Raw genomic sequence first — 15,446 nt, forward strand, 5'->3', positions numbered from 1 at the left:
AGAAAGTGTATAGGAAATCATTCACCAGTCAACACAAACAATGTATGCACTGGAACAAATTGAGGGTCTACCGTCCTTTGCTAGATATCATGATACAGCTCAAGGACTGTGCCTTTTGGGAACATCCCCTTGAATCAGAAGACTTAGGATGTTCCCCATATTGACAGAAATCGCCCTCCATCGAGGCGTGGAAGTTTTTAAGTTCACTTATGTTACATATATAAGTTCAAAGGACAACATGCTGCCATTTTAAATAAGATTTCAGATGTGAAAGTTGTAATTTCACATCACTATGCCTTTTGAACAGAAGGATACCATGTATAAAGTAGTACTTTTAATTTAATTCAGGGAGGGACAATTGAAACAGAGAATGCATCTTCATTTAATTACCACTGTGTGGATGGAGAGGAGTTGTCTCCACCTCATTGGAAAAGAGCACAACCTGCTATTTTCTGATTCCCTAGAACATCTGATAAACTTTGTTCTAAATATGATGTTCTTGAAGTTCCAACATTTATTGGGCATTTTTTTCTTTAAATGAGAGATTTTGAAATTATACTGGTAAAAATACTATTTGATTAATGTGAGAATCTGGATACACTTTTAGTGAGAAAGAAAAGTGTATCTTCAACACTATTGTGTCCCTATAAAAACAAAAGATTGGCAATGTTAAAAACTTGGATTTAACTAAGAGTTCTGTTCCTGCAAACACCAGGCAAAGTAACTTCAAGTCTGGATTGCATGTAGGATCAACGAGAAAACTAATCAGTTTTCAAAATATATTTTTCTAATTTTCATTATGGAGACAACTTCATCATACTAGGGAAAATCTTCTGCATAGCCTTTACATATCAATAATTATTGTGATGATATTGGAAAAAAGCTATTGTGAATGCTTAGTAGAAGATTTACTGGCAAGGATAGCTGGTGTTTGACAGAATAGTTCCATGAAATCTATACTTTCAATGAGGAGGGTCTTGCTGACATTCATCAATGTGTTTGATGTAAAGCCTTATTATTATGTGTGCTAGGATGCTAAAGCTATAACACAAACATGCAGCACTTCGGTTATGGTAAAGGAGCATGGAAATCTTGGGGCAAAACCACCAGACACACTGTGCCACATATTGGTCTAACAAGAGCAAAAATGTTGACCATGCCTCAGGGCAATTCAGGGCCCTATTTTTTGGCAAAACACTGCTGGAAAATTTCCAGAGAAGAACAAACAGGTGTTTAACAAAAAAAAAACTAAAATCCACTCCTTTCTGCAGGAGTTCCAAGCCTCTGATTGAACCTCACAACCTGTCTGCAGTGTCTCAATCTTCATGACTAACCATGAAAGTTCCTTTTATTTTTACTTCCTCCCTTTGTCAAGTTTTTTTCTTCTAACTACTAGATTTCCTCTCTCGTCCCTTGAGAAAGAGGTCCCTGATGCCACCACAGGAGGCTGGAGACTGAGAATTACACAAATTCCTCTAAGCTTAAAATAATCAAGGTAAATTATTCTGCAATCAAATACAATCATAGGGCATCAAAAAGAATGGGATGGATGGAATGCTTGAATTAATCTCAGCCACTAACAATCACTTGGGGCTGCATACCCATTTACTGTTTTTCACCCAACATGCCACCTCAGTTTGGGCCCAGCCATTTGCAAATCAGTTTTGGCCCTGCTCCAAAGAGATCAATCCAGCCTGAATTGCCAGGTCAAGCCTTCCCTGAACTGGAACACAAGCAACCCAGGATCCATTCTGCCTTTATTAAGGCTCATCAGCCATGTATTGCTTAGTTCCAGTAGCAGAGTGAACATGGGACCCATGTCTGAGCATACCTGTCGCACTTAGAGCATCAAAGACAATGTGATGGATGGAAAGCTTGAATTAATTTTGGCGCTCATCAGTCTGGTGTAGCTTGAGTGCAGGGGCACAGTGAGCCAGTGACCCATGTCTGGGCAGACCCTTACTACTCAGGGTGTTATACTCAGGGTGTTACATCAAACACCAGTTAATCAGACTCAGAGCCAGTTGTGGCACCAGTACACCACACAGGTTAATATCTCCTTATTCACCAAAGATGCACACTCCCAGACAGCCAACTGCCATCAAACCTCAAATCACATAAAATACACAAATCTGAGACATGGAAGGTTAATCTAAATATCTACATTATGCTCTCATTGTTACATCAAACACACAAAAGGTTATTAGAGGAATGCAGCTGGTGGGTTGTGTGTCAGAACCATGCAGGTATTTATCACACATGCCTTATCAATGAGGTCTGAACCACGAATGCGTCTTTACAGCGCATTCCTTTACCACTCAAGTCGTTACAACAACTTGCCTTAGGCAAAGCGATGGATTTGGAATAGCATAATTTACTATTTCAACTCCAGTCTGCACAACAGTAGGGAAAGTGTTGAACTTAAAGTCCAACATCAGTCCAACAACACTTTCCTTAAGGCATGTCGTCGTAACAACTGGCATGGTAAAAGCATGCACTGTAAGTATTCATTCATGGTTTGGACAGAGTTGCAAATGAACTGCGTGGTTCGTGTAAAGGCTGTTTCCCCAGCTGGTGGAGTATCTTCTTACTTCCAGTTGGAAGGGACACCAAGTTTGGTGTGCCATTCTCTGAGCAGTAACTGGTGGGAATGTGAAACTTCTCACTAGACAAGTGGGAATTCCCTTAGTGTTACTAAGAAAGGACAGAAAGGCCATAAAATCGTACCTGACCAAGATATATGTCCAAATATCTACTCTCTGTTGTTACACATTATCACAAACTAATTTACTTTCAGAAGATGCTGAGGTTGAAAAGCACTAAAAACAATATCATGCACTGTTAACAGATACAGCCTTAGGTCCGAATAACTATTAGACTGTTTAAATCACGTAGTAATTGAATATTATCATAATTATGGCAAACCACATGCAAATTGGATATTTCTTATAAACCTCATATTGTAAATGAAATATCAACTGTTGGATAAGTGGATAGACCCTTGTGATAAAATTGTTGCACTCAAATATGAAAACTGAATATACACACATTAATTCTTCACTTTCAATAAATGTATACATTTGAAAAACACATTACCGAGAACATGATTTAATGGACAAAGCACTTAGACAGCATAGTGAGAATAAGTACAGAAATATTTAGGCACGACCATGTGCATATCAAACAACTGATTTCACAGAATAACACTACTAAACAGAGGGAAGGCAATTCAGAAGAAACCTAAACATTCTTTTGAATTAATTTTAATAGGACTTTCTTTGCAAATGTAACAACAACATGCACAAGAGGTAGCCACAAGTTGATGTACCTTCATTCCTTCTTCCCAGCTAATCCACAAGTCACCCCTTGTCAGGAAACAGGCAACCGCATGGCGCGCCAAATGATGGATCCAGCCTTCTTGCCGCAGCTGAGTCATAATAGCATCAATCCAAGGAAACCCTGTCCTTCCTTCGGCCCACTTGGCAAGCGCCTCGGGATTTCTGTCCCAAGGAATTTGAACGCAGATCGGATTTCCCTCCATTTTATCAAACCGAGGGTTATTTGTTGCTGCGGTGTAGAAAAACTCTCGCCACAAAAGCTGCCCATAGAGAGAAAGTGGTGGCAAGCTATTCTTTTTTACCTGTAGAATATAGAATAACATCATTACTAGAAACGTAATCAACTGGAGTTCAAATAAAGGTTTTTCAACACAGTGTGCCATATATATTTTACCTTTTTGTACAAATCTGTTAGCTTGAAGTAGAAAAGGCGGCATGACAAGCACCCAAATCTTAGGTATGGACTTAGACCTGTAGGACTTGCAAGAAGTGAATTTGCATTCATTCGAGGTCTTTCAAAGTTTGCCACCCATGCCTATAAAAACAATGACAAACTTGCATGATATTTGCACCAAACAAAAAATGTATATACAATTAACCCATAAAGAGCTCATTTACGTCTGTGTTAATCTAGAAAACTGGCATGGCAAACGTTTGACACTGCTGGCCCAGACTGCTCATTTAAACAACACATTTCTGCTTTGAGTTGCTTCAGAAAATGTTTACATTTGAACAGTGCACTTCAATGGAAAATAGCAATAAGATATCAAAAAGCATTTCATAGTTAAGACTCCAGGCTGTTTAAACTTGCTATCATACCTATAACTCATGTGCATACCTACATCACACAAAGCAATAGAAGATAGTATGACTTAAGGAGAAAAACGGTCATTAAAATGAAATTCAACAAAAATAACACCACGTTTTAACTTACATATTTGTAGTGGGTTTGTAAAGCATGTGACTGCTTGTAAAAGTGTCTTGATGATAGAAGAAACACAGCAGAATTCAGACAAACATACTGAGTTAATTTAAGCAGAGAAAAGTCAGGTTTTAAGGCTTTTGGAAATGGAAGGATCTGATCAAAATCACAACGGTGAGAAAGCAGATCTGGGAGAAACTGGGTTGTTTATTGACAGAGGTGTTTACCCTGCTCAAGGCATCAGCTACAATTCCTGTTGGGGTGCACTATACCAGTCACTAAATTGAACAGTGCTTAAACCTCTGGTAGATTGGCAGAAAAGCTGTAAGGTTTAACTTAGAGGCAATGTGTAAAGTATTTATGCAGAACACAAAAGTAACAAAGGGAAACACAACACCCGCACCAATGCAGAAAAACAGAGTACATTTTAATAAATAATTTGACACCAAAACAACAAAAAATCCAATTAGTAGAACCAGAGTTATGTTTTTTTTTACTTAAGGTAAAAACTAGAATTTAAAAGATCAAAGCGCCAATTGTGGACATCTAGTCATGCGAGACCAGATCAAAGCCGAAAAATATAGCCGACCGCGATCGAAAGCAAGTTTGTTACAAAAAGTGGATTGTGCTCGGTTAGACTTAAAAGAAATTTAGACAAAAAGTATTTGAGAAGATTTAAGTTCAGTAGGGGAAGGCTGCAGGTGGTGTCCAAGGAGGGAGAGTTGTCATCGGGGAGCCACTGGATGAAGGCACGATGATTATTTCTGCACTTGGACTTAGTCACTTTTTGGGAAGTTGAAAATCTCCAACAGGATGAGGCTGGAGGCTCTAGCTGATGTGAGTTCAAACCTGATTCCCCTGTGTCAAAGAACTGCTGAACAGGATTTGCTGCTGCAGAGAAGAATATAGCAGGAGCAGCCGTAAAGTCAGGCTGACCTATGATGCACCTTGGGTGGATAGACGTGCAGTTTCGTACCAGTCTCCTTTCAGTTCTCAGAGTAGACTTTAGCCAAAAAATATTTAAGTCCCAGGTTTTGGATTTTGCCTAGAGCAGTCCTTCCAGGTGAAGCAAGGCACTCTTGTCAAGTACACAGCGGGCCACAGGAACAGGATTCTTCTGAAATTCCTTCTGCAGATCCTGAAAGTGAACTGAAGAGTTGGGTCTGAGGGTCCACTATTTATACCTGGTGCCCACTTAAAAGTAGCAGGTGATTCTGGAGGTTTCCACCAGCAGAGATGTCTGGAATTTCTTGCCTCCCTGCCTTGGGTCCAGCTTGTTTGGGGGCACAAAAGACTAGGGTAAACCCTTTGTGAGAGTGTTCAGGCAGAGGCTTTGTGATGTGTAAGTATGGTAGGTGACAGCTCCTTCTCCCTTATCAAGTCAGAGATTGCCCATCCTGCCAATTCCCCTTTTGTCTCACTGTCTAGGAGAAATACACAAAGACCAACTACTAGGCACACCTAGTCATGTTACCCAGGATATAGGTTGCAGGCACAAAATGTTTAGGACACGAAAACGTCAACTTTCTAAAAGTGGCATTTTGAGATTTGCAACATAAAACCCAACTTTACCACTAAAGAGGGTTTTAAATTACAATTGTTTAGACAGCAAACTTGGCATGCCTATCTGCGCTCAATTGAAAGTTACCACTTATTAAATATAACAAGGTAACCCAACGTAATCCTATGAGAGAGGTAGGCCTTGCAGTAGTGAAAAATGAATTGAAGAGGTTTTCAATATCAGGACATGTAAAGTTAAAAGTACACATCCAAATTTTTAAATACACTGCACGGTGCCCTAAGTGCTATTTAGGGCCCACCTGTATTAAAAAAGGAAGTTTGGGCTTGGCAAAAGGTATATTTCGCCAGGTCGAAGGACAGGCTTGAGAGAAAGGCCTTCCTAATTGTGTGGCACAATCGGTGCTTCAGGCAACCTAGTAGACCAACCAGTGGCATTTAGCTTACAGGCCCTGGGTACCTGTAGTACCAGTTGACTAGGGACATACAAGTAAATGAAATATGGCAATTGGGTATAAGTCAATCTTACCATGCTTTAAGGAAAGATCACCAGTTCTTTAGCACTGGTTAGCTGTGGAAAAGTGTGTTGAGTCCTAAGAGCCAGCAAAAACAGGTTCAGAAAACAGGAGGATAAAGACAAAATATTTTGGGATGACCCTGCAGAAACGGCCAAGTCCAACAAGATTGTTCTAAGGTTTGGTAGAAAATACAGGATGAGTTGTAACACTTGGATTGAGGATAGAGAGAACCACTTTTGTAAAAAGCCCAACAGGCCAAGCACAAGAGCTTGAAACTTATTTTGTAGACTGAGTGCAATCACTGAAGTTAGGGAGTAGTGTGGGTATGGAAAGAAAAACTGAAAATGAGACTGACAGCCAATTTTAAATGTGTTCAAGACAAAGGATGAAGTAGAAAGGAGAACCTAAGTAGAGAGAAATACAGTAGTCAATACACCTAAGGATGACTGTGTGTACAACCAGTCATCAGGAGGTAACAAGAAGGAAAGGTAGAATTATTCTGAGTAGCCTCATCTGAAGAAAGCAAAGGGAAGAGACTTTACTGACTGAGAACTGAGGATGTTTGTTTTTGCTATTGTTCAGGGTGATCTCAGTTTTATCAGAGCTGGCTTTCAAAGAATTGCTATTCATCTGTGAAACAATGTTGAGAAAGCATTTTTTTTCATCCTTGCTCATAGAGGTAGATCATCAAGCTTAACCAAGATTTGTGTGCTGTCTGTATAGTACCTCACAGTAAGGCCAAAGCAAGAGATGAGTTGAGCAAGGGTGAGAACGAGTGCAGTAAAAGTGGGAAGGTTGTTGCATAACGTTTGCGAGAGCTCAAGGGAGGTGGAAGAGGACACTGAATCAGAGAATGAATGAACAATTTTCTACTGGAATGTAGAATTCTGGTAGCATTATATGAGGCAAAAGTGTAACAAACAGTTTACTGATGTTTGTCAGCCTTAAGTTGTTGGTTACACCAAGACATGAAGGGCTCGAGATGGTGGCCACAAAAGGATTTGACCAGAATAATCGTTTTTAGCATGCTATTGGTATGCTGTCGGAGCAGTTAAAGCTGGAGTGTGCTGAAAATAAAGAAGCAGAAAATATTTTAGACACCACAGTTTGGTTGCGGAATGGGTGATGTAGGTAGTATTCTTGTTCCGTTTTACCAGGAGGAGCCAGCAGAATGGAATAGCTAGATGGCCAGATGAAGCCAGGGGGAATGGGGTGGAAAAGGACACCTGGGTTGGCTGCAAAGAAGACCTAAGCGGTGCCCTGCTTGGAATATGGGGCCATTAACTTCTTGACTAAGAAGAATGAATTAAAAGGGCTGAGACTTCTCAAGTTGGCAGTTCTGCCCAAGTATTACACTCGCCGAGCAGTAGGCAGCGTGATTTGCTGCTCATAATATTTAGAGTAGGAAGTAAGCTAAAAAATGTGTTGTAAGGTTGTGTAGCACAGAATATTTAGGAAAACATTGCTTACTAAAACGTTACTTTCTGTAATTATGGGTTTGAAAATTATTATTTTTTGAGGATATCATGCTTTACCATATTCCCTGTGTTGTAAAGAGATCCTGAAAGGGCTATTTATAAACATGTCAATATTAAGACCTCAGGGCTCTTCGACTTAAGCACGTTTATTTAATGTAATGATACAGCTTTGGGTGTCCAATATTGCCACATGCATGGGATACATCTTTATTTTTAGAGTAATGTGATTATAACGGTTGCTGATGGGCAGATTGAGAAATCAGAATGCAGGTTAATTGAATAGCGTGCATGGGGACTGTTCTGTTTGTGTTACTTTTCAGTTAATAGAATTGATTTGTGTCACATGTGTGAGTCGATCCACATCCTGGTTATTGCATTCTACAGATATCAGATTTTCTACTAAAATATGAAGTGATACCAGATACTTCCTTGAACACAGCATTACCTTTCTTTCTAAATGCCTTTCGAGGCGCGTAAGAGCTTCCGTTTCTCCTCCTGGCCACACTGCCGAGGATAAACCTTCGGTATCGAAGCCTAAATGAAGATTATAGAAATACAAAAACAGCATTATTTGTAGATGTCAATCGCCTATTAAAGAACTTGAATACTGTACCTCAGCAAAGGCAACATAGAAAAGAGTCCAACAGTTAGTAAGAGATATTCATACAGATCAATGAACGCATCAAGTCGCTGGGGGTACCCTTTTCGTCCATAATACGGAAACGTATATGATAACCCAAACAATAAATGAGAGTAAAAGTGTAAGGGTTAGCATCAAGAAATACTGCTTTTTAGAAAAATTTAGCATCTTCTCATTAAATAGTTTAAAAGCACACTGAACTCAAATTGGCTTTTCCTTTCGTAGGGGTAATAGAAAATATAAAGATTTAAAGCATTTTTGTAATTGTTTTTGAAAGGAAAGACATTGGGGGTCATTCTAACCCTGGCGGTGGACGACCGCCAGGGCTAAAATGACGGGAGCACCGCCAACAGGCTGGCGGTGCTCCCATGGGCATTCTGACTGCGGCGGTACAGCCGCGGTCAGAAACGGGAAACCGGCGGTGTCCCGCCGGTTTCCCGCTGCCCTAGGGAATCCGCCGCCATGGGGATTCCGACCCCCTTACCGCCATCATGTTCCAGGCGGTTTTCACCGCCAGGAACAGGATGGCGGTAACGGGTGTCGTGGGGCCCCTGGGGGCCCCTGCAGTGCCCATGCCAATGGCATGGGCACTGCAGGGGCCCCCTAACAGGGCCCCACTAAGATTTTCAGTGTCTGCATAGCAGACACTGAAAATCGCGACAGGTGCAACTGCACCCGTCGCACCCTTCCCACTCCGCCGGCTCCATTCGGAGCCGGCATCCTCGTGGGAAGGGGTTTCCCGCTGGGCGGGTGGGCGGCCTTCTGGCGGTCGCCCGCCCGCCCAGCGGGAAACTCAGAATTACTGCGGCGGTCTTTTGACCGCTCAGCGGTATTCTGGCGGTTCCCGCTTGGCGGGCGGCCGCCAAGATCAGAATCACCCCCATTGTATTTTTCAAAAACGCGTAATACTGAAAAAATTCAGCACAGGTTATTGTGCACTTAATAATATTAATAAACGCCATTTTCCAGTTTGCATTTGATTTATCATAAATTTTTTACAAGTAATGAACTACACACCAAAGCGTGGGCAGTTACACGGTAAGCATGATCTTAAACATAAAAACATATTACATGCAGACCCTGAGGTTTCATTGTCTAGCCTGGTGGAAGGATGAGTTCGAAGTGACATTGTCACCTGATGCAGGTAGGAGATGCAGATAGGGTCACTCTTCCCATCTCAGTACACAACAGCATATATAATAACTGCAACAATACGTTCTACTTTATAATGTCAATGGTTCTCAATGATTGAGTTCTTTAAAGATTTCTCACATGTTGAACTATCCAGAAGCAACAGGTAAACAAATCTGAAAAGGTTTCAACAGCTCAATGGTAAATTAAACAAGTCCCTATTTGTTACATGTGTGTGACACAACCGATATTTTGTGTACTACAGAACTTCTCTACCTTAAAACTGAAAGATTCTCCCCACATGGTCCTGCAAAACAGAATGATGTTACCCAAGAAATGTTAAAACACAGGAGTCTACCAAAGTAAGCCAGGTTAGCAAAGCCATTCAAAGGCAATGTTGCAGCCGTCTACCTCTTGAAACACAGCTGCAGTACTTTACAACGTTGGTGGAATAAGAATGTAGATTCTGTTATTAACCTGTTAGCTAACTGGTAACACAGGTAAGAAGAGAAAAAATATGAGTTTAACAGGTCATTGTCCAAGAGTATGGGCAACACCTACAGAAAAATGAAAAAATTAACAGTCACCACCAGAATGCCTGAACACAAAGCCTGTATCGGGAAACATATGCGATAAGCAGGTCATGACACCCTCTCTTTCCAGCTAAAGTTACCTATCACAGCACCCTCATTTAACACTCTGCTGAGAAGCCATTCTTAAACAGACCAGGGCAACAGTTTGTTTTGAGAACCCAACAGGGTTGTTATATAAATGAGAATTACCCTAAAAGTAACCAAATTCGTGTCACCACAGAGCACTGATACAAGAGACAACATCTCACTCTTCCACTTCTGATAAATAAAACTACTGCTTCCAGGCTGTTTGTAAAGGCCAGCACATTCATGGTCTATATAGAACAAGCATTTGCAATGCAACGGGTCTAGCATTACGTCGAGCTACATATATTAGCGCTGTAAACTCCTAACCGGACTTTTCTTGCCACATTAAATGAAGAAAAAAAGAACGAGCGCAATCGCGCTGTGTAAAACTCAGTGCGATCGCGCTGCGAAATAAAGAGAAAAAGTAGTCCAGAAACCATATGGAAAACATGGAGGCTCGTATGTTTCCAGTAGTTTACCGGTGCTCTCGAGGAAGGCTGAACACCGGAAAAGGCATGATGTATGCATGCCTTTCACAAATGAAAACAAGCAGATTTTAAAAGGCAAGCCCACAAACCAATGAAAGTGACTGACATGACATGGGCGTGGTTAAAATCACGCCCATGCATCAGTGTATTAGAAGAGGGTTGGAGCGCCTTGCGGTCACCCCTAAAAATAGGGAAGGACTTGTTGGAGTCTGGGTTAGCTGATGTTCAGATAGTTATCTGCCTGTAAAAACAGACCCGTAGCTAAGCAGGCCTAACAACATACCTCTAATTGGGTGTTCTACACAGACTCACAATATACTTAAAACTGCCACAGCCAGTAACACTAGTCATTCTATCTCAGCCAATCTTGAATGATCACCCGGGGATACACGTTCAAGCTGACAGCACAAGAAAGGTGAACAAAACCAATACTGCTAGCAGTGCTTCAAAATGCCCGTCCTATAAACCATGAACCATGCAATCATGCCATTAATTAAACTACATGCTGCCAACTTAAAGAGTGAATATTTGCTTAAAGTGTTTGACAACTGGCTTCTAGTTTTTGACAACTAGTAACATGCTACGAAACTGATTTATAACACAATACTCCACAGTAAAAAAACACCAATAAAGCACAAGACCTGCATATCTATAATATTATACCTAGCTCTTCCAATGAAGGTACACCATATTTGTCATCGTGGTCCTCTGATACCGGAGTGGTACACTTTTCCATTACTTCAGGTCCAATGGTTTCCACAGGCATCTCCAGTGGTTCCATTCTACTTATTAAAGTTTGAAATCTTTTGTAAGTCATGGGTGGCTGTCCTCCATTTAATTCAATTATCCTATAAAATAATCAGCAGATGCATCAGTGTATTGAAACAATCATATATAGAGTTAATTAGTGTTTACGTTCATTCATAACACTCCTGCAATAAAGTAATTCAGTGAATATGAAGAAGCCTCTGCATGCTTAGCAGTAGAAACATATTCCAGTTCGCACACAAAAAGGCATGGCATTGGTTGACGTGATTTCTAGATTTACTGTTTAATAAATGAAAGCATTTCATGCTCCTAACTCCAAAAAATATTGCAAGCATACAACGCTTATGCAATAAATACACAAATATTTCAATAGTGGGTGTGAAGGTTGCATTTAAAATGCAGAGTCTACAGACTTACCTGTTAAAAATTCTCAACTCGGTCACACAAACGCAGTGCTGTAGCAATTACATTTCCCAAACTAGCGTTAGATCAAACTGTTTAATGTATTTGTAAGCAAACTAGAAAGCACTAGTCAATATAATGTGAACTTAATTTGTTTGCCATTTTGCTGCTTGTCTGCAGGCTGTAGCATGAACTGCCAACGGCAAAGCAATGGCTTGGTAGGTACTTCACCACAATGTATGACAGTTTTAACTGTAATAGATGTTATTCAAGGATGTGCATCTTCTATTGTTCAAATTCTTAAATATGTGTAAAGTACCAACTTTTTATATAATATATGGGTGGGCAACGAATATTATTTTCAACTTTTAAAAAGTCCTATATACATTCTGGCTGTGAAATCACTATTCTACGGCAAAAGAAGGATTTCAGTACTAAACTGTCATGTATTATATTTGGGAGCTGACGCCTTGGTCTATCCAACAGCAAAGGAAAGTGATTGCCATCCTTCAGCAAACACATTACAACCACTTGAACTACATCGGACCCATTTCCATCATCTTCACTTTTTTGTAAAGAATGGAAAAAACTTTATGGAAACTGAAAAACAATCGTGTTCTGGGGAAATCTTTAAGAAACAAGCAGTGGCTAAGCTAATTGTTTTCGCTTATGCCAAATCTATTTGTTTTTGTCAATGTCTTTTTACATGGTCAGTAAGTCGACAGATTCACTCAGCCCACCCGTATTCTACACACGCACCCATCATCCATCCATTTACCGTCTACTCATAACACACTATATAAAGATTTACCAACCGTCCATCTCCAAAGATTCACCAATAGATCCATTCAAAACCCCAGAGGCTAATTGGCAAATTTTTAGTTTATAAACAATTTAATGTCTTCTCTTAACCTTGATAATGCTACTGGCCTCTTCAATTATGATTTTTTATTGTTTTGTGAACCATGAACACAGCTTGACAATAAAACGCGTCCAAAGGAAAATTTGCCCAAATGGATTATGTCAGTTGTATGTGATGTATGTTATCTAAATTGTAATTTATGTTTTTTCCTCACATGGCACTTGACAGACAAGCCCAAGAATTCCTTATACGTTCGTCAAATATTTCTTCGACTTTATAACTTTAAAACAGCTTTACTGGTAGGCATCAGTCCTTTGAATTTCTGGCACATTGTACCTAATTTGCGGACACTTCGGCACCCTTCTAACAATGTGTTCTATATTATTTGTTTTGGCTGAGCCTGTCGTTTGGCCAGTCTGTGCCCAGCCAGCACTTCTGCGCCAAAGAAGCCGAGTCTGCGGAAACAAAGTGCTTTATTAGAGCCTCCTGTCCCTATATCTGCTAGTACAGTAGATACATTGGTCCAATCAAATACCTTCTGACACAAAAGAGACCATGTATTCAACGGCCATCTCATGATGCTTTTGACTCACTCAAGTGATCAAAAAATTGCTATACACAAATTTTCTGTTCCCTCTAGTACAACAGTGTAATAATTTGTGGCTTAACTAAATTCCGTTATGCAACTATGTTGATGGAAATATAAACATATTTATTACTTACATTGTTGTAGTAATTTTAATGGGATGCATGGCAGCATTACAAATGTCAAAACCTCTCTGTACCCTACAACATTCTTTAATGACCCTGGATTTATCTTCTCTTCACCTTTGAGTTTATTTATTGAGTGTTTCCTCCTAAGCATGGCTGTCCTCCTTCCTTCAACAAGTAGAAATGAGGGCTGACTCTGCAGCTCTTCTTCTCTCCTATTCAGAGCTTGCTGTTTCTGTTACCATGGATACCAGAAGTTCATTTACAACCCCTTTCCCCCTCTTTTCTGCTCACCCTAACAAGTGAATAGCTGCGCTTTACAAGTTACAACCCCCGTCTGCCATTCCTGGGCCGGTTGCAGCTGCACAATGATGATTGTACAACTCACAGTTCACTGTTTCCACTCATTAGAAACAGTCGTGCAGTGCAGGCCCCGAGTTGGCTCCCATCAATTCACTGCTGATTGTTTTTCACTGCATCTATGCAAGGCAACAGCAAATTTACGAAAATGCAGAACTCATTGTTCCACTTGCCATTTGTTTCTGTTTCCATGTTTCACTTATTGTGTGGTTTACAGAAGAAGTACATTTATATGCGACACACCATAAAGAATAAAAATATTGCAATAAAACAAAAGGCGCATTAGATACAATCATACACCAGTTATTGCTCTCAGGAGGCAGGAGGGACGGAGAAGGCATGCAACAGGAAAGGGCGGGAGAAATGGAGCAAGCAAACTACAGCATTGATTGATATTTTGGATTGAAATAAGATGTGCACAAAACAGGAATCAAGTGAAAGAGAGCCAGTCTGGGGGGGGAAGTCTGCAATACTTTCTGAGCCAAGCTTAAGTGCGCACCAGCACTTAACATTTTCCCAGCTTACACCAACAACATACGGAATTGTAAAGATGCTGAAACAAAGCACCGACCACATCTTGTCTTCCAAACATATTTAATCTAGGGCTGTTTCTTTTGAAAGAAAGCCACAGTATGATTATCGGCTACCACAAACAAAAGGCACTGTTCACAGGCAAGATTGCCCTCAACGTATGTGACAGAAAACCTATGGACAAGATTCACGGAAAAGCATCAAAGAGTACACGCAGCCACATACACTGTAAAAATAAAAAAATAGTACCATGGAAAGCATCTGGCCAGTGGAAGGACACTGGCTAGTAGCCATTGGCCAGTGACCGGAAGGAGTACTTGGTCCTGAATCCACTCGAGGGTATGGGCAACAGGACGGTAAAGCAGAAAGCAGGAAGTGAAAGTGGACAACATGCTGGCCAATCGGAAGCACAGAGTGACGCTGGACTAAGCCAATGATTAGTTCAGGTAAGTAAAGGGTGGGTTCTAAGCTTCTTTTACGATCTTTTACATCAACAAAGGATTTTGCAAGCACATTGCACAAGCGCACACTTGCAGGCGAAATGGAAAAATGTATTAAAGCCTTGGGTAGTTGTATGATTTTACTGCCTGTTCAACAGTCAGCAATATTCTGGGTTTTTAGAAACACTTAATAGCTACTAGAATAATTAGTAAATTATGAGTTTATTTTGATTTCAGAAATTTAGGTTGTTATAGATTATTTATCCAAACTGGATGAAATAAATAATTAACTACACAAAGTCAAATGGAGATATTTAGATCAGCTAATTATTGTAAGAAATTGGATTATAAGTTGTGCTGCATGTGAGTTCTGTTAAGCTAAAGGGACACAAGAGTTGCAAAAAGCCCCTTTTTCTGAAGCGCCCAACTGGCCAGTTTCAACTGAACCTGCCCTGGACCCTGCTAGTGACTTTCCCTGGAGTGAGACTGTATTAGGATCATGTCCTCCTTTAACCCATCACTGTCAAGTTCAGATTCATCTCCAGGCTCCTGCCTTCAAACACCGACAAACCCTTCTGATGACCAATGTCCAGAACCAATTCTAAGAAAAGAAGGTAATTCTTTGACTTGAGTGAACTCAGTCCCTGTATCTGACCAGCGACTGGCGATAGACTGTGGTT

The 15,446-nt window shown here is 40.5% G+C and overlaps 1 protein-coding gene across 1 annotated transcript in view; it reads right to left on the minus strand.

Moving 5' to 3' along the window:
• CRY1 (cryptochrome circadian regulator 1) overlaps positions 1-15,446 on the minus strand; it is a 184,367-nt gene that overhangs the window by 97,219 nt on the left and 71,702 nt on the right. Inside the window, exons 4-7 of the mRNA XM_069228379.1 lie at positions 11,356-11,540; positions 8,220-8,308; positions 3,733-3,873; positions 3,329-3,640 (exon numbers count right to left, since the gene is read on the minus strand). Coding sequence (XP_069084480.1) covers positions 3,329-3,640; positions 3,733-3,873; positions 8,220-8,308; positions 11,356-11,540 — 727 coding nt within the window. The remainder of the gene's footprint in view (positions 1-3,328; positions 3,641-3,732; positions 3,874-8,219; positions 8,309-11,355; positions 11,541-15,446) is intronic.

This window comes from Pleurodeles waltl, chromosome 4_1 (assembly GCF_031143425.1).
Source record: "Pleurodeles waltl isolate 20211129_DDA chromosome 4_1, aPleWal1.hap1.20221129, whole genome shotgun sequence".
Taxonomy (NCBI): Eukaryota; Metazoa; Chordata; class Amphibia; order Caudata; family Salamandridae; genus Pleurodeles; species Pleurodeles waltl.